The sequence below is a fragment of the Alosa alosa genome, chromosome 14, assembly GCF_017589495.1.
Source record: "Alosa alosa isolate M-15738 ecotype Scorff River chromosome 14, AALO_Geno_1.1, whole genome shotgun sequence".
Classification (NCBI taxonomy): Eukaryota; Metazoa; Chordata; class Actinopteri; order Clupeiformes; family Clupeidae; genus Alosa; species Alosa alosa.
In genome coordinates this window covers 25,750,588-25,772,616 of record NC_063202.1, presented here as the reverse complement: position 1 = coordinate 25,772,616, position 22,029 = coordinate 25,750,588, and the positions used below count along the sequence as shown (strand labels likewise).

The 22,029-nt window shown below is 39.9% G+C and overlaps 2 protein-coding genes across 6 annotated transcripts; both read left to right on the top strand.

The window, feature by feature from the left end:
- Positions 1-8,606: 8,606 nt before the first annotated feature.
- znf408 (zinc finger protein 408) lies at positions 8,607-14,065 on the top strand. 5 transcript variants are annotated; one of them, XM_048263106.1, is made up of 5 exons: positions 8,607-8,734; positions 9,668-9,860; positions 9,974-10,041; positions 10,563-10,822; positions 11,871-14,065. In XM_048263106.1, exons 2-5 carry the CDS (start codon positions 9,690-9,692, stop codon positions 13,799-13,801), a joined length of 2,430 nt encoding a protein of 809 aa, XP_048119063.1. In that variant the 5' UTR covers positions 8,607-8,734; positions 9,668-9,689; the 3' UTR covers positions 13,802-14,065. The 5 variants fall into 5 exon arrangements, with proteins under 5 accessions (XP_048119063.1, XP_048119060.1, XP_048119062.1 ...); XM_048263103.1 differs by having other exon boundaries at positions 8,607-8,861; XM_048263105.1 differs by having other exon boundaries at positions 8,607-8,998.
- A 672-nt stretch (positions 14,066-14,737) lies between these two features.
- f2 (coagulation factor II (thrombin)) lies at positions 14,738-21,226 on the top strand. The gene is made up of 14 exons (XM_048263107.1): positions 14,738-14,903; positions 15,067-15,227; positions 15,338-15,362; positions 15,950-16,015; positions 16,117-16,228; positions 16,403-16,536; positions 16,800-17,108; positions 17,361-17,471; positions 18,766-18,892; positions 19,010-19,177; positions 19,312-19,485; positions 19,605-19,783; positions 20,653-20,723; positions 20,885-21,226. Exons 1-14 carry the CDS (start codon positions 14,831-14,833, stop codon positions 21,035-21,037), a joined length of 1,863 nt encoding a protein of 620 aa, XP_048119064.1. The 5' UTR covers positions 14,738-14,830; the 3' UTR covers positions 21,038-21,226.
- The last annotated feature ends 803 nt before the right edge of the window (positions 21,227-22,029 follow it).

The window sequence follows — 22,029 nt, the reverse complement described above, 5'->3', positions numbered from 1 at the left end:
CTTCCATACTTTTGTGGTACTTTCTAAGTTCATATAGGATATTTGTGATGTTTTAACATGGGATCTAATTCAGTCTTACCCTGTAGTTGGTTGTCATTAATGCCCGTTCGATCAGCCCTTTCAGCCGTTTTGTCTCCACTGCTTACAGGACGTGTAGGACCTTCTGATGCAACCTTTGCCCTGCCATTACAACGTTAATTAGATTAAGTAAAATCTGGTGGCAGCTGCAGCAAATATGATCACCACACTGATACACCACAATGTTGTTAAATCCTTTATTAGCATTTTGCTTATGTGTTCAGCTACTGTAATCTGAATGTTCTAAATGATCCACCTTAGATTTAGATAGCCTATTCGATTTTGTGCAAATAGGTTACCTCCAAATGGACTAAATTGAAGACAATAGACACTGCAAGCTTATTTTCATCACTAAGCTAAGTTTGTTCATTCAGTGTACCTCAACTCAAAAAGCTAAATGTAAGCTATGGATCTGTCTGTGTAACCTCTGTGAGCTCCTGCAGAGGAAACCGTCCTGATGTGACAGTTAATTTCAACTTAATGAGTTTGGTGAATTGATGGAGAATAATGTGGCCAAAAACAGAAACTACTTTCATAGGTGTGCAAATATTTGAAAGTTAATTGACTTTTCTAAATAGAGCATCACAATGGGAATTTGAACAAAAAGTGGTATAATCCATACATACAGCCAACATCTGACACTTTGGACAGATGGGGAATATCTAGTATCCAACCAAAACCCTAACCCTTGGAGAAAATGCTGATTGGGATCTACACATTTAAATGTGGTAGGCCTACCAACAACTGTACTGGGCCACATTATGTCGCTTATTGCACATTACCTCCTCCAAAGACAGTTATGTAGTCATAATTGTAGTCAAATAGTCAATCAGTAATTTGCCAATGGGAGAACTGACAAGACACCACAGTAGATAGATAAGAGAAAAATCCTGAATATCTTAGACCCAGGAAAAAGGGAATCTGATCTGCTCCTGTTCTCATCATACGGAAGCAGACAGTGTCTGCATTAATGACAAATGCTTCCGAGAGCAGGCTGTTACAGTATGTAACGCTGCTGCTGTAGAAGCCTCCTGCCCCCTGTCGTGAGTCCCATCCATGAGGAGCGGGAACAGACATCAACCTGCTGCCAAGGGCATCCTGATACCCAAGACCACCGCTGCCAAGGGCATCCTGATACCCAAGACCACCGCTACTCGCTCAGTTCTGTTTCTGAACATGATCAAATATCAGCTCTCAGAGGGAAGTCTGTGCAGCTGCAGCGGTCCTGTTGTGATGGAAGAGATCATATGGGTGATTCATCTGTTTTTCAGTGTTTCAACATATAGACTTACAGTATGTCTGCATAGAACTGTCTGAAAAGAAAGGACAAGCTAGTTTATAGCACTTATGTTATTGCAGATAAATTTGTGAAATACATTTAGTGAAACACTACTAAAACACTAGGTCAGTGGCCCTTGAGATTTTGATTGTGCCTAAGTAAGTGAATGTTCTCATAGATAGAGCATTAGTGTACTGTATTTCTTAAATGAAAACTCCCATGTGGGTCTAGTGTTTAAATGTAGGTGTAGTGAAAGGTCACTCTGATCATTTTATTTCTTTATTTATTATGATATATGATATTTATGATATGCTTTAAAAAAAACACACTACAAAAAACATCTTCGGCTGGAATTTCAAGCTGTAAAGTCCTTTATCACCGTTATGTCATTTGTGTAGAAACAATTGTGATTGGTTTAAGAGGGGTGGCTATGACTTGGAGACTTGGCTGAGATGGCTGCCAGTTTGTGTTAGTCATTGGCAGTAAAGGAGCTTTTCAGAAATCAAGATATGACTATATTTGATCTGACACTCTTTCTGGATGTGAAGGTACGTTTTAATTAATTAATTATTCATATATACTTTATACATACATTTATTGCAAAACTGCAGAATCTTAAACAACATGAAATTATCAGTATACGAATTGACAGGAATTGTCTTTTGTTGCTTTATTTCAGAAACCACACACACACATACACAATCTTACACATTCCATATCATTCCACACTCATTCACCTGATCCATCGTTATTCTGTGTTGTGGGTGTGAAGCATTAATGAAGAAAATAACTCTTTGAACAACAATCTGGTTTCCGTGTTCTGACTGGACACCCTGTAGAGGTTGCTACCGGAAGCTAAGAACAACATCCCTCATCACCCAGAATCCTTATCAATACTACATAATATATTATGTATATATTTCTACCAAAAACAATTTAGCAAGCATGGCCAAAAGTATTTAAATCGGCATCAGACAAAGACAAAATGTGCTCACAGGCTCTGGCACATGAATGTGCAAAGGGTTGGGAAATTATGAGCTCAGTGCTCATTAGCAAGTGTATTGGGATGTTAATGAAGGTCTGTGGTCTCATTAGAATACCTTAACCATATCAAATAAATTGAGAGAAATATTTTGATATACATTCATTTCTCTAATAAATTAAACTAAAACTAAAGTCATTACTGAAAGCAGTAGGGTTCATATACTAGCAATGTTATCACTGCTATCAAGTATGAAAAAAAATCACCTGCATGCACATGATTATCTTGACAACATGACACGGACACATGACAAGTATGAGACCACTATGAGAACACAACCTCCTCTCCTTCAGATGGAAATGTTATAATCAGGTTCTGTAAAAAGCAGGGACAGGGCAGAGCACAGCCTCCATGGAGACAGCAAGACCAAAAAGAAACAAAGCTTGAGAAAAGCAAGAATAGCTCTCTCTCTCTCTGACAAACACACACACACATAAATAAATAAAAAGAATCCATATAAACAACAATCTGACACAATCTGCCCTCTATCTGGAGCAGAGAAGAAATGTACAGATGCATTTCATTACACACGCACACATACACAGAGAGAGTCAGACTTTGTGTTCCTGTACCTGCTCAAATTAGTCTTAGCTCCCTCTGATGTCACATTCTCTCCTCATTATGTTCTATTTCTCTTCAGTTTCAGCTGCCTTTCGCACTATAGCTCAAACAAAGTAAATTATCAAAACACTCTTGTTAATTATATTTTCTAATTACAGTCACATAATTGACCATTAGCCTAAACCCACAATGACTCCAAGTCAATAGACAGACACTAATGGTGTCAGAGCAGCACACAGAGCTCAGTTCCAATGTGTTCCCAGAGCTATGAATGTCCATCTCTTCCACACTCAAGCAAAGATGATGGACTGTACAATATATCATGTTTTACTTTTATATCTCAAAATGATAAAATACTCTTTAACTTGAGGGAATTCTGAATGGCCTGTTTGAGTTGACTTTCAGGGAAAGACTAATCTTGACTTTAAATTGGTGAATTTCTAGTCTAACAAAAACTTGGTTTACCTTTCCTTATTTTCCTACATCCAATAGCCTTATTTACAGCACTTCCATCTCTGTACTCCATATTTTGACTTTTGAGTTTGAGTTTTGATAATATTGATTTCTTACACCTGACAACTCCTGAGTTATATATGACACCTCTTTCCTTTTACATATACTGGGCATTGTAAGCATATGGAATTCATGAGGTCCCTCTCACAGGCATCTAATGATTTTCAGAGATGCGTCCTGAAATTATTGTATCTTAGGAACGTGAAAACACAGATTTACATGTGATCCAGAGAAGCCTTGTCCTAGATACGAGCATTGGTGACATAGATAGATAGATATATACTTTATTGATCCCCAGGGGAAATTCAAGGACCTGACCTAATATCACCAAGTTAGGCGATATTTCAGCACTGTTAATGTGGACAGCTCCCCCTCAGCTCACAGCTCATGCTACGAGCATGTTCTAAGCGTATGTAAAAACTTAACCAACGCCTGTTAGATCCTTTGTCGGACAGTCGCAGTCGGACCGTCGCAACTGCTAAGATTCATTCCTCTCGGGAAACCAGGCCCTGCTAGTCTGGCTTTCACCTGCATTGAACACTGCAATTCAATGTGATCTTATTTGCTTGTATGCATTTCTTCCTATTTAGGTCTACTCTAATGTTATAGGACTCCTCAAAGTAAAAAATAAATAAGGTCATGTATTTGTGCAATTACTGTAGAGCTATAGCCTGGGTGTCAGCCGAACCTAGTCCCGCCAACAACATTTAAGGTCGGGAAGTTCGGTCTGGCATTGCTCTGTTGTGGAGCAACTATGCTCGCCCCAAATCTGGCGGACCAATCAAATCAGGCTTTACGATGATGGACAGGTGAGCAACAGCGCCTTGTCTATCATGTCATCTGAGCATGCTTAGGTTGATTATGTTTGCAACAAAAACGCTGAGGCTATAGAAGACAGATGGCTTCTAAGACCCCATATGGAAAATGCATATTATTTCAATGAGGTTTTCTGAAAACGATTATTTCTGAAAACTTTGGCCAAAGCTGAGATGTGGGAAAATTCATGGTTTCACTTTCATCAAGGGAAAACAGCGTGTTGCATTGTGACATGTTGTTCCCTCGTTCGTTTGAAATCTCTGATTGACCACCTGTTCGAGGGATTTGCGATAGCCTTTCCCTGTTTATAACATGTTTGTAGCATGTCAGTGTTCAACAGAATTATTTTTAAAAACGGAGGGGATATAGGCTATCATTTTTTTCCTAATAGCCTACCCTACTACGTATCTTTTAGACTTCGCTAATGAGTGTGGTAGGAGACATTGACGGCACAATAACCTTTACAAAAGACCAGAAAACAATGTTAAGGCATTTGTGGAGAAGAAGGATGGTTTGTGTGTTCACGGTAAGTTATTTCGTTGCTCTAATTGGTTAGGTCTATCCAATTGAGTGCAGAGGCATCCCCCCCCCCGTATCGGTTGAAACACGAATTATGTCCCAATGGAGCAGTATCAGACTCATATTCTGACTAGAATTGAGTATGACTACGTCAGGCTAGTAGAGCTACTCTGATAGTAGGCTATATCCTTTCAACAGCATATAAGTTCAAGGCCAGAAAGGCAACCATTCAGTGCTGTCAGTACAGAGGCATGCAATTTGTTGTTCATTCTCTTCTCATTGGCAATCATTTCATTCCTCTCTAAAATGTTATCTGGAAAAACACCTGTGGGACTCTGATCTGTGCCTTATACACAAATCAATTTCCATTTGGGGCTTCTCACTGGGGGAATGATTTACCAGAACGTTCTGTTCTAGTGACAGATTTGGGATTTTCAAGAAACATTTAAAAACTCTTCTTCTCAACTTGAATTTGTCAAATGGTTGGTTATTATTATTATGAAGATGATCTTTTTTACTGGCACTATTGTTATCATTATTAGTCTATTATAGTCTATTCTGACTTCTTTACAATGTTGCCTTTACAATGTTGCCTAAGAACTTTAACCAAAACTATGACCATAATTGAATAAGACACATCTAGGGAATGCCTTAGCCTTGAGAATCTTGAGTCTGCTCAGCTTTGGTTTTAGTACATGCCTCTCTGATCAAAAGGTCATAATAACCTCTCAGTTGCCAAGGTGATGCAAAATATGGCAGCTTTCCTTCCTCCCAAAGGGTCAGTTCACCAACAGTGAATGCTATTGCAAGGTACAAGGAAGCCCTTGTTTGTACTCTACCGGTCAAAAGTTTGGGGTAATTAGACATTTCCATTCCACTCCATTATAGACAGAATACCAGCTGAGATCAATTGAATTGTTTTTTTTAATCAGAGCAGCAGTTTCCAGATTACATTATGTGCTTACACAATTGCAACCACAGGGCGGTAAGTCATTTAGGCATGATGGACTTTTGTTTTTTAACACAGATACAATAATGGATACAATAATAATAATAAACGTTTAAAACTCAAGCAATTGACCAGGCATGATGGACTTTTGTTTTTTAACACAGATACAATAATGGATACAATAATAATAATAAACGTTTAAAACTCAAGCAATTGACCACAGCTGTGACACAGCTGTTGACCACAGCTGCAGATGAAAATGCTGACAGAAGTGGGGAAACCCTTCTCTCTGTCTCTGAGATGGATGTGAGGAACGTCTTCACGAAGGCTACATGCAGGAACCTGCAGGACCTGATGGTGTCTCTGGCAGGTTACCGAAATCCTGTGCTGACCAGCTAGCCCCTGTGTTTACACATAATACACCTTTGACTCAAGTCATTGTCCCCTCATGCTTTAAACAGCTAATCCATTATTGTCCCTGTGCCAAAAAACAAAAGCCCATGATCAGGGTAGGTGGTCTGACATCTGACACATTAACCATCAGTATAGGTGCTGAGGACCTCACATGGACTGTCAACCTCCAACACACTCTAAAGAAATCCAGACAATGACTCTCTGTCAACATCTATCTTGAAGGCCTTCTACTTTTCAGCTGTGGAGTGTTCTAACAGCATCATTACATTACATTACATTACATTTGGCTGACGCATTTTTAACCAAAGCGACTAACAACATGGTAACAGTTAAGTTTTAAAGCAATTCTCCCAACAATTTTATCATCACCTGGTATATCAAAATTGCACATCTCGGGATTACAGTGCTTAGAGAGGGGTTCTGCTAAACGTACCATCAGAATGCCTCTCCCTGCCCTGCAGGACAGGACGTCTACACCAGAAGTGTAGAAAGGCCCAAAACATTTTAAAAGACATTTCACACCCTGACAATGGACTGTTCAGACCGCTGAGGTTTGGTAAATGCCCCTCTAGCCACATGGCTGAAACAGAAAGACTGAGGAGGAGTTTCTATCCAACTAATGCCATTTCACTACATGGTTTACAGTAGTAGTAGTAGTTACATAGTATCTTTATGTATGTGACAAATAAAATAGTAGTAGTTACATAGTATCTTTATGTATGTGACAAATAAAAATCATTGAATCCTTGTAAGGAAATAATTTTAACCACTAGGCCTATGCATTTAAATCATTTTATTTTGTGTTAATTGTCATAAAATTACCATGTCACTTTAGCCTAGAAATCTAGACGCGCCCCTAGCGGCAGCAATGTCTCTTAGTTCAATAAGGTTAACTAATTTTCAGTTAAGCTGTATGGCTAGTTGAATAATCAGTAGTGCCCTTATAGCTTTAGCTATGCTGGTTGATTTACAGTACATGAGGTGCACAAGGGCTACTACTATGTGCATTAACTGCACAGACTTTCATCCAGAGGGTCGTTTGATTGACATCACTCTATTAGGTGAAGTGACTGATCTCTACCTCCACTGAAGAGGTGTTTACAATCAGAATTACAATCCATAACCCATCATCCTAGCCTGACATCATCATACTCAATTCTAGTCATACTGAAATATTGTGGGCGGGGCTAAGTTTGGGCTGGCTTTCCAGGCTACTATCATCCACAACCCAAGCGAAAAATAAAAAATATCTAGCTCTCCTCTCTATTGGAAGCTCATGGTCCTGAAACTCTATAAAAGGCTGTAGCGACCTCTGCTGTTGAACACAGTTACAACCATGTGGGGGCAACGACTAGTCACAAAATGAAGTCTAGTGTTTTATTTCCACTTGATAGAAGTACTTCTCTGCCATTTGCTATGAAGAATTGGCATATGGTGAAAGGAAATTAGTTTGATGATATTCATAGGTTGACTGGAAGTGGCCTAACCTCTGCCTCCCCTTTTTATGATGTAACCTTTAGAAAGGGGGCTTGGAGGTTATCGGCTGAATCTTTGTGAGGAATATAGGTAAAAACAAAGGAAGATTGCGTAATTTCTCATGTATCCAAGATGTAGGGCCTACATGTTAGTGGAACAATATTAAGCCAAAGGATTCCTTCACCTATCAGTTAGGGATGTAGTTTTTATAAGTAGGCCTAACACTGTGAAATGAAGGATTTACTTTACCAGGCTTGCTGGATTTTAGTGTTTCACATTTGTCTGGATTTCGTTAGGAATAGAAATAATAGGGTAGCCTATTTTTTCTGTGGCATTTCAGCAGCAACTTAAATGTTGTCCATGCTTCCTCCGTCAGGTCGGGGCGATTCCAAGGGCCCTGCACTTGAGGCCCCAGGAACTTACCAATATTTACTAAATAAAGACCAATATTTCTATATGGGAGGAGTCCATAGTTCGTTCATAGGACCCCAAAATCTTTGCCAGTGAACCGATGCTCTTCCCTCAAAGAGAATGTGCACTCTTTACCCCATGCAAAGGCCTACCGCTACCTTGTGATCGAGCCTGCTGTAATTTAGCAAACGATACAATGTGTTGATTGCACATGGATACAACTTTCATACAATTGTTACTTGTTGCGCATGAATATTATATTATTAGACATTCTCTGAGGGTACGTAAACGGGCTCTGGTCCAAAGCCGTGTGAGCATGCGCATTGTGGAAATCTCAACTGGAGTACTCTCTAAATACGTCCCTGTGGCAAACACTCGGGCCTAAAAGTTGTTCCACATTAACTTGTGTGAGTCATTTTGTGCTTTATAGACAACAATATACTGACAATAATAGCACGGCAAATTTACATTCACATAAGATAATTTAATATTGACTTATAACTGAAATCAATTAAACCAGGGTCTGTCTATGTCTGTTAGTAGGCCTACCGTTTCTGTGGGGAAGGGTAATATAGTGACATGGCTACACTTCCTCCTACTGTGTTGATGGAAAAAGATGATATTCCCGGAGTTCTCAACTTCCACTGGCCAAGACACTGAGGAAACATATCCCCGAGTTGGTTCAGAATTTATCATAGGCTACTAACGTCGGGATTATACAGATAGTATGCGTATGAGTTACTAAAATACTATGCGTAACTGTACGCGGCGTTGACCACGTCGGTGTCTCCATATAACACCAGGTCAGCATTAACATCAGCAAACCCGTGCGCATTTCAATGAAACAGAGATGGCGAAATTAAAAAGGCAGTAACGCTATCTACCGTTAAATAGTTTATATCAGTCAATGATAACTAACTTAGAAGATCAGTCCTACGAGGTATTTGATTGACTTTTGATAGGTTACCCTCCTACTTCCTGTTGTGTCTCTCGTAGGTTTGTAGGTTAATATTGGCTTCCCGGGGGTATTCAAGGCAAGGTCCTTTATCAATTAGGCTGCACGTTTCAACAAGTTCAGAAAAAAATCTCATCACATTATTTTAACCGTCCGCTAGAAGGCTACAGTGCTACAAAAGTGGCTCGATCCGAACACCACACTATAACCAATCAACAGGGGCAAGTAAGAGAGGAGAGTAAATTGATTGGCTGTTGAGCAATACAATACCCATCTAACCTTTTAATAATTGCATTTAATAGGTTTCTTTACGTCCGGATTAGGCTACTTTAGACTGTTTATCTTAACGTGCCCTTTTCGCATTGGATAGCTATTAGTCGTTCTGGTTAAATAAGCACTTAAAATGTTGACTACTTTTATTGTACAAACTATTGTAGCCTACTACAACTGTGCCAACTACTGTGAACTAGTTTGAGCCAAATGTAATTATTATGTTACGGGTGTAGGCTAGTGAAAACTGACTGATGGATAATTTCTAATGCAGATCAGTAAACCACTAGGTATGTTTTAATTAGTCTTTGTTGGCCTTAATATGTTTACATCTGTGTGCCTGTATGAGTACAGGCATATTGTGAGACTTATTTGAACTTTCAGGTGCAGAGAACTAAGTTACTTCATGAAGCTGGAATCCCTCCACAGTGTTCTGAGTGCTGTGCCTCGTGGGCTGACATTGGGTCCGTCTTTGGCAAAAGATGGCGAGTTTGGTCTGTGGTGTGTTGGTCAGCCACTGCAGAAAGGCACAATCCTATGCCTTGAGGAACAAGCTGAAGTGGAGGAAATCACTGAGGTGCTGACCAACGTCTCTCATCAGTCATCACTATGAAAACATGTATTGAAAGAATCACATTGTTTTTTGTTAACAGAATGATTTGTCGTATCTGTGTTTTTTCCTCACACCAGAAACTTGGAGAAAATACTTGTTTAACTATTTCTAAGGAGCAGCTGTCAGACCGCCTGTATTGGTTGAGGTATGTATGACATTAGCTATGGAACATCACAATATTGTTTGTTCTGGATTATGTGCTACAGAGATATGGATAGGTTCCAAATAGTTTGCTTTGACTTTGTATGTGTGAATTCTGGCCAGATTACAAATATCAAGTTTACCTTTTTGACAAGTTAGCAAAAACTACAGGTTTATGTAGCCTGTGTTGTATTTGCCTGCACAGTTTAGCCTCAGGCTAGTATCTGGGAACTTGCAGCACTGTCTCTTAAAGTGGACGGATGTTAATTCACTGCACAGTTACTGTGCCTGCTGGCTGCTGCTACTCATAATAGTGACTCACAGGATATGACATGAAAAATGGAATATGAAATGGAAAGCAATTCTCCACTTGATGTAGCCTACAGCTAAAATGTATTGATTGGTTTGTAATGTTCTATCATATCTCATTCTCTCTCTCTCTCTCTTTCCTGTTCTTCTTTCTTTCTCTCTTCCACTGTTATTTATTATCATTGTGATACTACTCATGCTCTTGACCTATTGCAGGTTTGCTTGCAATGCAAAACACAAGGAGGAGCAGAATGTGAAGGTTTATGAAGTCGATGGAAAGTTGTGCCTACAGGCCTGTGAGAATATAAATCCAGGGACAGAGCTGCTGTTTTGGTTGAAGGACAATGACATTTCATTAGATAAGGAAAGGTCTGCTGCTATGCCAGGCAAACCCTGCCAGGAAGGAATCTATCCCAAATCAGGAGATGACAAGCCCTTGGAGAATATTATTGGAGAGCAGGAAGTGTTATCTCCAGGTATGATGAAACATTGTTTCTGGGGCTGTCACTTGTCGTTGAACATAGAGTTACTCAAAAAATACTACAAGAGCTGCAGAAGTTTGCATAATAATAGGTTTTGTTGTTCGCTGTTACCTTAAAATAAGGACATATTAAACATATGCTTTTAACACTACAGTATCTGCTTTAGATAATCAGTTGTTTATCCTCTCCATCGGACACATCATCAGTGATGAACCAGGCCATGCTATACACTATTTAGTTGTAAATGCAAATTTCAGTCTTATTCAAAACTGCACGGAATAACATCATTCTGGCCCCCAATAAAAGTTTACACTCGTTATCATTCATAAATAGACCTAGGTAGTTTTTCTAATGACTTGTTCAGATTATAGTTATAAGTCGTTATGAATGAAAGATGTAATGAACGTTGGTTGCCACTGTGCCACAGGCTACGACTAGATATCTACCATGCTAGATATCCAGAGGAATAAATGACCACTGGCAAGGAACTATAGCCAATGATGGCACAACACAGACGAGGGAGAGCAATGGTCAGAGCCAGACGAGGAAATCAAAATATAATTCATTGATTTAATTATGTTTTTTATTTATTTATTTATTTATTTATTTATTTATTTTGAAAGATAAGGACACTGGTGGATGCTAACCATCTTAGAATCCAGCAATTTTTTCAAGATATGAAAAATACAAAAGTACAACCTGGGCTTTTTGATAATTGGCTAGTGGACACTTCAATCAATCAAACGAGCTGCAAAAGCCATATAAATAAATATCAATGAAGAGCATGGACAATTGATACCTTTCAATACAATACAATACATATAATCCTGATAGTAAAAAAGTGGTGGTATTCATTGTATTACTTATATTACTTAATAAATAAATCATTGGTTTCTGAACTGTGACATTTGAACAGTTGAATAGAGGTAGTGTAAGACCTGTCCAAATGTTTTATCAGATTAATGTGAATGCATGTTATTGTGTTAGATATATATAAAACTTATACATACGTTTTTGGTCTGTGCTTTTCATGTCCAAACAGACCATGAAGTTCTCACAGAGCACCTTGCAAACATCGGGGTCAAGCCAATCTTGGAGCATTCCGAAGTCCCACCATCACCAAAGAATGAAGAAAAAGATTCTGTAGAGCTTGGGATCCAGAAGAGTAAACCTTTCTCCAGAATGAAAAAGACACCAAAGCTAGCCAATCAGACCTGTCAATCAAAAAAAGATATAGAAGATGGTTGTGAAAATGACAATACAGATAGAATCAATATGCAAACTGTCAAAATACCCTCCTTGAACTTGGCTCAATTATCTGATATTACTATGGTTGAAAAGAATCAAACTACAGTGGTTGAAAATTGTGATAGGAAAGATATTGAGGCAGTCTCTGGGCCTATTAGAGCCAGCTGCCGTCTCGCTGCTAAACCCAGAAAGGTCCACACACTTGTTAGTCGCATTCACAAGCGTCTACAGGAGCGTAAAGTCAGGACCCTGCAGCAGCAAGCAAAGGAGAAGCAACCATCTAGAAATTCTGCCGATGATGGACATGCTGTCCAAGAGCAAGGTTTGGAAGACAAAGATGCCAGCCATGCAATCAAAACTGATGATGGGATGGATAAAGCTACATTGAAACTGGCTATGGATTCTTTGGCGTTGAAACCCAATCTCTTGCAACTTAACATGCGAGAAAGAAGGTACAAATGTGATCAGTGTGACAAGAGTTTCTTTCAGTTGTGTCACCTGAAAAAGCACAAGTTCACTCATTCTGACTTAAAACCCTACCTTTGCACAGAATGCGGAAAGAACTATAGTTCCCAAGAGAGTTTCCGTGCTCACGTTTTGATGCACCGGGGAGAGAGGCCATATAAATGCCAACAGTGTGACAAGAGGTACGGCTTAAAGCGAGACCTGAAGGAACACGAGGTGCTGCATACAGGAGAGAAGCCCTTCGTCTGTGATGTGTGTGGCAAGGCCTTTGCCCGGCGGCCCTCCCTCCGCATCCACAGAGAGGCACATAGGGCAAAGGAGGCGAATTACCACCCTCCCAAGATCAAGTGTCCTGAATGTGGCAAAGAGCTGGCCAACTCCGGCTCCCTGAGGAACCACATGCGACTGCACACAGGGGAGCGTCCGTACCCCTGCCCTCACTGTGGCAAGACGTTCCGCCAACGAGGCAACCTGCTCGGGCATCTGCGCATCCACACGGGAGAAAAACCCTACAAGTGTGACTATTGTGACCAGCACTTCTCCCAAGTGCCTGAACTTCGACGGCACCTCATCTCTCACACCGGTGAGGTGTACCTCTGCACTGTTTGTGGGAAGGCTCTGCGCGACCCTCATACACTGCGGGCCCATGAACGCCTGCACACAGGTGAAAGGCCTCACAAGTGCAATGTCTGTGGAAAGGCCTACACCATGGCCACAAAACTGAGGCGGCACATGAAGTCTCATTTGGAGGATAAGCCATATAAATGTCAGAAATGCGGTGCGGGCTACACTCTTATGCAGAGCCTCATTCGTCATCAGCTTTCTCACAAGAAGAAACTGGACGAAGTCCTGGAAACTCAGGAGACAGATCATCCAGCCCCAGTAAGAGGGCGACCCCGAAAGACAGTACAGAGGTGTCTAACAAACACGTGGTCAAATGACCCCGAGAAGAATACAGAAAACCAAACAATGATGTATGTTCAAACTGTCGAGGAGCTGGTAGTCGTTCCCCACACAGATGAAGTGATTGTTAGCTCTGGACCATTCCATGAGGGTATGGTTCTAATGGAAAATGGAGCAGAGCAAGGGGTCAGCAGAATCCAGTTAAATGAGGACATTATTGAGATTATTGTCTCAGATTCGGCATCTAAATGTATAATGTTACAAGAACAGGAGGTACAAAGTAACATGGTTATTCTGCAAGGCGAGGATGGACTTAATTCTGTGGCTGAAACCATTGAGATTGAATCAGGGATATAATATTGAATTCTATGTATGTTATGTATGTCCATTCTTCCTAGTATATAGCATATAATCAGTTTTGTTGTACAGGTGTTGCTGAAATGATTAAAGTTTGTTTTGTGATACAAGCCCTTGCTGTTGTTTTGTGATTGGAGAGTTGAAAGTATGCAAATATTGACATTGGTGAGCTGGACCTTGTATCATCAGTATTTGTATGAAACGTTTCCAACAAAGCAGTGATGGAACAGGGAGTTAGGCAATAATAAAAAGTTTTAATAGGTAGACACATTGAAATGATTCCTTCATATATGTTGAGCCATCTCCTTTGTTCATTATTGACTAACCATATTACAAATCACTGGCTATTTAAGAGGCAGAATTCGATGATAGATTTCTTTGATCACGTTATTTAACATGCTCAGGGATCAATGTTGAAATTCTGTGCCTCAGTTCACAGTTTCATCTGTGTATTTTACTCCTCCTTTCAGTTTACATATGCAATGAATCATGTTCAGCTCACAAACTTAACACAGCAATGGATACTATGTCCCTAAAGCCACAAGTTGTTCAATATTTGGCAACAAATATTTAGATGTCCAGGACAAGTCAATGAACAACGGAATCAGATAACACTTTAGTCTCTATACTGAGTGGACTGATACAGGTTGTTCATTCTGCAAATTAGTTTGTCGTAAAATAAAAATGATGACAAAGTGATACGTCAGGGAGCCATTTCAGAGATATGTCCTGATTATTATCATGGGAAGATGTTTTTGTTAATGAAAAAAAAAAACATAATTTCTGCTACAATAAGTATGCAAAGCACGATCAACATACACCAATATACAGTAGCTTCACTTTTGCCTGATCCCTTCCCTGATCTCAATGAGGTTTCAGGTCAGGTAGGGCACTTTTGAGCTCCAGTAGTTAAATATTAACTAGTCACTACCCTGTTTCTGAGAGTGGAGGTCTGTGTCAAAGCATTGGGACGTGTGGGGTCCAGGGTCTCATGCAGGCTTTGTTAAGATTTCTTCAGCCACATTTAAAATGGGTGGAATTCCAGCAACTTTACTCCTCAGCCTCTTCTTCAGCTCGGTTCTTCAGGGCATGTGTAAAGATGGTAAGATGAAATTATGATGGAGAGATATCGAGATATTCCTGTCTGCAAATGAAACATTGACATGTTTTTCACCTCACAGATAAAATGCACAAAGCGGTACACATGCTAAGACTACTCAAATGGTGGCCTTGATATTTACTCTAAGGTCTTGTTTTGTTGTTAGTATTTATTGACACCAAAAGAGCCTCTGAGGTTTTCATCAGAGCAAGGCGAGCAAATACCTTTCTTGAGGAGGTGAAGCCTGGTAACCTGGAGCGTGAGTGTCTGGAAGAGATATGTGATCATGAGGAAGCCCGTGAAGTGTTTGAAAAACCTCAGCCAACGGTGAGACTGGTGAAGACCACAGATTTCAGTGTTTAAAACTTTGTAATGTAATGTTTATCCGAGTACAGATAACAATGTTGAGGAACTAATTATTTTTCCTTTCCATTTAGAAACAATTTTGGTGGAAATACCAGGGTAAGATGTCATTGTTTAAATTGGTCTCATCAGTCAACATGCTTAGTTAGATTTTTGTCTAAATAGGATCTATTTCTAGCCTGGCTAGCGCCACCACTTCTCAATGAGACGTGGTCTGGGAACCAAACGTTCATTTTCTCGTATTTGAAAAAAATGCCCAGATCCGTTTATTGGGTGCCACGGATGTCTATCAAATGCGTCTGTGCATAGCTCATCATCGTCTTGCTTTCCCCCCTGTTCTGTGATTGGTTCTCTATCTCAGGCGAAAATTTGCTCCATGGTCTCCAGGCTGCCTTAGCAGCGTGAATCAAATCGCGCGCAAGGCAGCATGGGAACACCCAGGCTAATCTATTTCTAGATGAATAAATAGATCAGCTGAACTAGGGACAAAGTACAACTATGTTCACAGACCACCAGAACACAATTTTATTGATTAATCGTGTTAAATTGAAAATGATTTAGAACCTCCATATCCCATTTCATATTTAAAATATGATCAGACAACAAATATTACTGTTAAATAAATACATGTAAATGTAGACCACAAATATGTCGAATCACTGAGGATGTGCTTGGCTATTTTACAGGCTGCAATGGCCTGACATTGCCCAGAGATCCAAAATCTATAAAGACTCTCAGATCATGCTTGGATGGTAAATCACTGTTTTTGATTATTTTTGCCATCAAGTTATTATCAGTCCTAATCAGTTGTCTCCACAATAGTGTTGAAATTCTAAATGAAATGTATGTGCAGCATCCGGCGACTGTTCGTATGAAAAAGGAGAAACGTATAGTGCAGCGGTGTCCACCACCTCCAGTGGAAAGGCATGCCAGTACTGGAGCAGCAACTTTCCACACAGAATCACGTATGAACTAAACTCTTACTGCATTATCAACTTAATTGCTCATTCTTCTGTGAGACTGTTTATTTGTGTTTGAGCAATAGGCCTATTACTAATTTCTCTCTGAATAATGTGAATTGCATCATCACATTGATGGCTTATTATCATGGTACCCTTGTATTTCTACCAAATCTGTAGAGAATTCAACACATCCCTGGATGATTCATTGAAAGAGAACTACTGCCGAAATCCAGATCAAAGTCCTGATGGACCTTGGTGCTTCACTCGTGATCCCACAGTCAGAAGAGAGAGCTGTGCTATTCCAAACTGTGGTAATTGTTCATAAAATATGAGTTTCATGTTTTTCAATGGGAAACCAAAATAATGGTGGATCATGTGTTCATATTTGCTATGAAAGACAAGGATAGAGAACAAGAAAGCAGCTCAAAAAGAAATTATGACTTGATTTATGATAATTCTGAACCACACACATATTAAAAATGAAAAATATCCAATATTACAGTCCATTTACACAATGCATTTAGGGCCTTCCATGTACATGTTCCTGATTTTGTTGTTGTTTTTTTGTCATCAGACGGACCATTTGTTGCTGTACCTCCCCCTACAAAAGTCACTGTGACTATCGATTACTCCAGTTCAACAAACTGTCTAACTGACAATGGCAAAGACTATAAAGGAACCCTGTCTGTCACTATGAAGGGTTTCACATGTTTGCCCTGGAATTCCCCTAAAGCTAAAAAGAAGGCTTCAGGAGTGGAGTTTCTCCCCAATGTTGTACTGGACGCCAACTACTGCAGAAATCCAGATAATGACACAGAAGGGCCATGGTGCTTTGTAGATTACCCCAATGTCACCATGGACTATTGTGACCTGGACTTGTGTGGTAAGAAGATGGCCAAGAGGGACAATGCAGTGCTTGTCTTGTTTGCCTCAATATTCTCAAGACTGTAACCTTGAGGCCTTTTGGTTGTTTAAAATCCACTTCTTTGTAAATTATTACAGGCATGATTTTTGTGTTCCCTATTCAACTGCATTTTAACTCAATATGATTAAGGATACTAGATTAAGTCATACTGCCACGCCATTATCATTGTTTTTATTATTATTATTTGCATTTTTGTTTTTCTCTTGTCAGAGGATCCACTAGATAGTGAAGTAAGTGTTGAGCAAGTTCGCCAGCGAACTGTGAGACCTGGTCCTAAAAAGGATTTCTTCAGTCCCCGGAGTTTTGGCAATGGGGAGCAGGGTAAGTAAGAGTGAACATATTTGCTAGGCAAGCTGGTCATCACCTTTTTCTAAACAGGTCACATCTCAGATGTAGATAACCCATGCATATAGCACCCCTTCATTATTATTGGGACCCTGGCAAAGATAAATAGAAAGTGCAATAATAAATGAATCTTTTCTTGCATTAGCTTAAAGCGTAACTCTCGCCAAAATGCATCCTAGGGTGTTTTTGTGAATGTACCCGAGTCAAAAGCATAATTACGTCCGAAGCTTATGTATTCTTATTTTAGAAATTATTCTTGGTATAACTTATTGTGTATAGAACAGAGGTTCTGAATTTTTTGGTTCCAAGGATCCCCTGTGTGGAAGAAAATATTCCGAGGACCCCCTCATGATTATAGAAAGCATATGCCATTTGTATTCTCTGAAGTTGTGGCCAGGTTCACTATCCTGTGTTTTTGGCAAGTGTGAACTTGATCTGTCTTTTGTCAACTTTAGATTTTGCATCACTTGACAACATGGTCTGATTCAAACATACTCTATATTCATCAGCTAACTAGTTGTCAAATAACCATAAGCAGCTGTAGGAATGGTTCTTAGTTAACTGATTCAAGATAAATGTTAATATGGATGGACACAATCGAATTGGTGAAAAGGGTTATCATCTGTAGATATGCATTTTAAAAATGATAAACTACAACTTCAGCTATGGGTTGCACCCCCATTGTAACGAAGGGAGAGAGCAGTGACCCCACCCGGTCTTGAACCTGGGTCTCTAAACCTGCAGCTTGACCCATTGGTCAGAGCGCATACTCAATTGACCCGTTGGTCAAAGCGCATACTCAATTGACCCGTTGGTCAGAAAGCATACTCAATTGACCCGTTGGTCAGAGCGCACACTAGCGTCCCTCGCGCAACCACCAGCCCTACTTCTCCCATCCCAGGGTGCCCCACACACAAGTGCTTCACCCATCTCTGGGGTCCCTCACACAAGGGTCAACCTATCCTGGGGGTCCCTCATATGGCTCATACACTGGACAAGCTTCCGATGACCTCACGGCAAGCCATCCCACTTCTGACACCATATGTAGCGAAGGGAGAGAGCAGTGACCCCATCCGGTCTTGAACCCGGGTCTCCGGGGCACTAAACCTGCAGCTTGACCGCAACGCCAAAGAGCCAGGCCCAGAGCGCATACTCAACTGTAGTGACATCACTCCGTCACACCCATGTCCCGGTCCCCAGACCCCACTTTGAGAACCACTGGTATAGAATACAGTTGTATTAATGTATATCCTTCTTCCTGTCTTCACAGTGTGTGGAGAGCGCCCAATGTTTGAGAAAGCAGGTCAAACAGATTCAAAAGAAAAGGAATTATTTGACTCTTATCGTAAACAGAGAATTGTGAAAGGGGAAGATGCAGAGCTTGGAAGCGCCCCATGGTAAAGAGCAAATACCACTAATCTGATGTATATAGCAATCTGATCTCACATATTTGTACCCCTTTTTTGTCACTGAACCTTTTTTGAAAATGAAATTGTCACCTGTACTTGTGATAGGCAGGTGATGCTGTACAAGCGTAGTCCCCAGGAGCTGCTGTGTGGGGCTAGTTTGATCAGCGATGAGTGGGTCCTCACTGCTGCCCACTGTATCCTCTACCCTCCATGGAACAAGAACTTCACCATTAATGACATACTTGTTCGGCTTGGCAAATACTCTCGCTCAAAGTGAGTATGTGATTGCCACCATTGTTTTATATATATATATATATATATATATATATATATATATATATATATATATATATATATATATATATATGAATGTAATCATATGTCTATTTTTTTTGGACAAATCTTAGGTTTGAGAGAGGGATTGAGAAGATTGTGGCCCTAGATAAAATTATTGTCCATCCTAAATACAACTGGAAGGAGAACCTTAATCGTGACATTGCTCTCCTGCATATGAGGAGGCCCATAGAATTTTCAGCTCATATCCATCCAATTTGCCTACCCACCAGGCAGGTGGCTAAAGAGTAAGTCAAATCTCTAATTTATGGAAAAACAGTAGTATTTAAAATCAAACACAATTGAGACACTGTCATATATGCTGATAATGAAAAAGAATTGTCTCTCTCTCTCTCTTGTTCTATAGTTTGATGATGGTTGGATTTCTGGGTCGTGTAACAGGTTGGGGGAACCTCTTTGAGACATGGTCTTCTTCTCCAAAAGCAATCCCTTCAGTCCTTCAGCAAGTCCAGCTGCCCATTGTCGAGCAAGAAACCTGTCGGAAATCTACCTCAATTCGTATTACAGACAACATGTTTTGTGCTGGTAAGGGGTTGCCCTTAAATCTGTGCTAAATCCAGATAATGGTACTATATTTACAGTATGTGTTATGTATTGTAAATCAGTTCATTTTTGTTTTAGAAATATATATTATAGTGTTTTTCATTTCCTAGATCATGCCATTAGCATTGACTTTATTAAGTTCTCGACATTACACACATGTTACACTAGTCTGCAGTTCTTTTTACTTCCAGTTGAGTTAATATTCATTTAATGATGTAACGTGTTCATCTAGCGAATGACATTAACTGTAACTGTTTTTTCCTCTATTCAAGTTCTGAGACTTTTTCTTGTACATATTACTTATATACAAAAAACCAACAGCAGTCAGACAACTGCACAACGGTTATTTGTCATTTTATATGTAGAGTTGGCCAATTTTGTTTTAAAAGAATAGAGAAACAGAAACTCATAGATGGGCATATGGTAAGGAGATATGGTAACCCTCTGCCTTAAAAATCAGCAGTACATTGGACTAGACTTGGACTAGTGAACAGACACACTTACAAACAGACATACCTGATTACCACACATTCTTCCTCCTACCAGGGGAATAGCATTAGGAATACATGCCCATGTGTGTACATGTGGGGTGACATTTGCATGGTTTTGACAAAGCATGGTGGTGATGTTTCTTGGTGTTTTAAGCCCCCAAGGTTGTCTTCAAGGCAGCGCTGCCTGGAAGGCGCTAGGGTTAGGTTTAGGATTAGGTGCCTTTAAGTCGGCAGTGGCAGCGCTGCCTGGAAGACAACGTTGGGGGCTTAACACACTATTGAGCGGTGGTGATATACTGCTTGGAATATACTTGTTGAATGGAATGGAGCAATCAAATTATTTCTTTTATGAAATTTTAGGATTCCAACCAGAGGAAAACAAAAGTGGTGATGCTTGTGAAGGGGACAGTGGCGGTCCCTTTGTCATGAAGGTAGACTATATCATAAACTTTTATTCTTATTTCTAGAATGAAAAACAAGTCTTGTGTTGTGTGCATGATTACATATAGGCCACTCATTTGCTGTATTATGTTTTTTTTAATATTTATTCATCAATAAAGAATAGTTTCTTTTTGGCTTTTGTCCTCTTCAGAGTCCTACAGATAATCGCTGGTATCAGATTGGTATTGTGTCTTGGGGTGAAGGCTGTGACCGAGATGGAAAATATGGATTCTACACTCATCTTTTCCGCATGAGAAGGTGGATGAGGAAGGTCATTGAGGATACAGATGACGATGATGAATAATGGAGTGTTTTTTCCCATTGTGAGATGTGTTCCCATTTTTATCCAGTTTGACTTAAATATGTCAAAGTGAGAACAATAGCTTGACCTGTTGTGTTATCAATTCCCATTGCTACCCTGAGTGAAGATGCCATCTATGGAACATCTACAAGCCCTTACTGGGAATTGAATAAAAAATATTGAAAGAAATAACTCAGTTGGTTCACAATGATTTCCAGTCCTGCATGTGGAAGGATTTCCCATCATAACAATTACAGGTTGCCATATTAACTCGTAAACATAATATTTCTGATAAAAGTCACACCATTTCTGGCTCCAGCCATGGCGCAACTGGCTGGGGCACCTGCACCATACACCGGCGACCTGGGTTCGATTCCCGCCCCGTGGTCCTTTCCGGATCTCACCCCGACTCTCTCACTTCCTGTCATTCTCCAATATCCTGTTGCATTAGGCATAAAAGCCCAAAAAATATACTTAAAAAAAAAAAAAAAGTCACACCATTTCTGAGAATTCCCATAGCAAATTCAGTCACCGTTGTGCATAACAATAACAAGACACTCTTGTGAGATTCTGGTGGGACTGCTGTAGTATAACATATAAGGAGACAAATGTTTTATTCCAGCCATTGAGGAAAGCTGTGAACAAACATGTATCTCAAATTACTTATCCTGGCTTGACCTAGTCACATGTAGCCTACTCATCCTGACTTGGTGTGTAAAGCTAGGATGCCCTGCCCAAGCATAGGACTCTAGACTCATAGGAATCTATGTCTAGTGAAATCGAAGATGATTGACAAACAAATACAGATCATTCCATATCAGTTCAATCAGCCTTGACACCATGGTCTCAGATTTCTGCTCATTATTTGTCAAAACAGTTCCCCATGTCTTATGACTATTATACAAAAATGTCAGCCTGTTATCATGTTGTTTTACAATGGTATTTGGTATCAAGTTGTTTGTCTGTCAATCGAGAGATTTGCTCTCATTTTAACT

What these genes read in the sequence shown, in the direction of transcription:
- f2 (XM_048263107.1), top strand. Translation starts at nt 14,831, where the DNA reads ATGGGTGGAATTCCAGCAACTTTACTCCTCAGCCTCTTCTTCAGCTCG. An exon ending in TTGAAAAACCTCAGCCAACG is followed by an intron (nt 15,228 to 15,337) that starts GTGAGACTGGTG and finishes CTTTCCATTTAG; the next exon opens with AAACAATTTTGGTGGAAATA. An exon ending in CTGTGCTATTCCAAACTGTG is followed by an intron (nt 16,537 to 16,799) that starts GTAATTGTTCAT and finishes TTTTGTCATCAG; the next exon opens with ACGGACCATTTGTTGCTGTA.
- znf408 (XM_048263106.1), top strand. Translation starts at nt 9,690, where the DNA reads ATGAAGCTGGAATCCCTCCACAGTGTTCTGAGTGCTGTGCCTCGTGGG. An exon ending in GACCGCCTGTATTGGTTGAG is followed by an intron (nt 10,042 to 10,562) that starts GTATGTATGACA and finishes GACCTATTGCAG; the next exon opens with GTTTGCTTGCAATGCAAAAC. An exon ending in GCAGGAAGTGTTATCTCCAG is followed by an intron (nt 10,823 to 11,870) that starts GTATGATGAAAC and finishes ATGTCCAAACAG; the next exon opens with ACCATGAAGTTCTCACAGAG.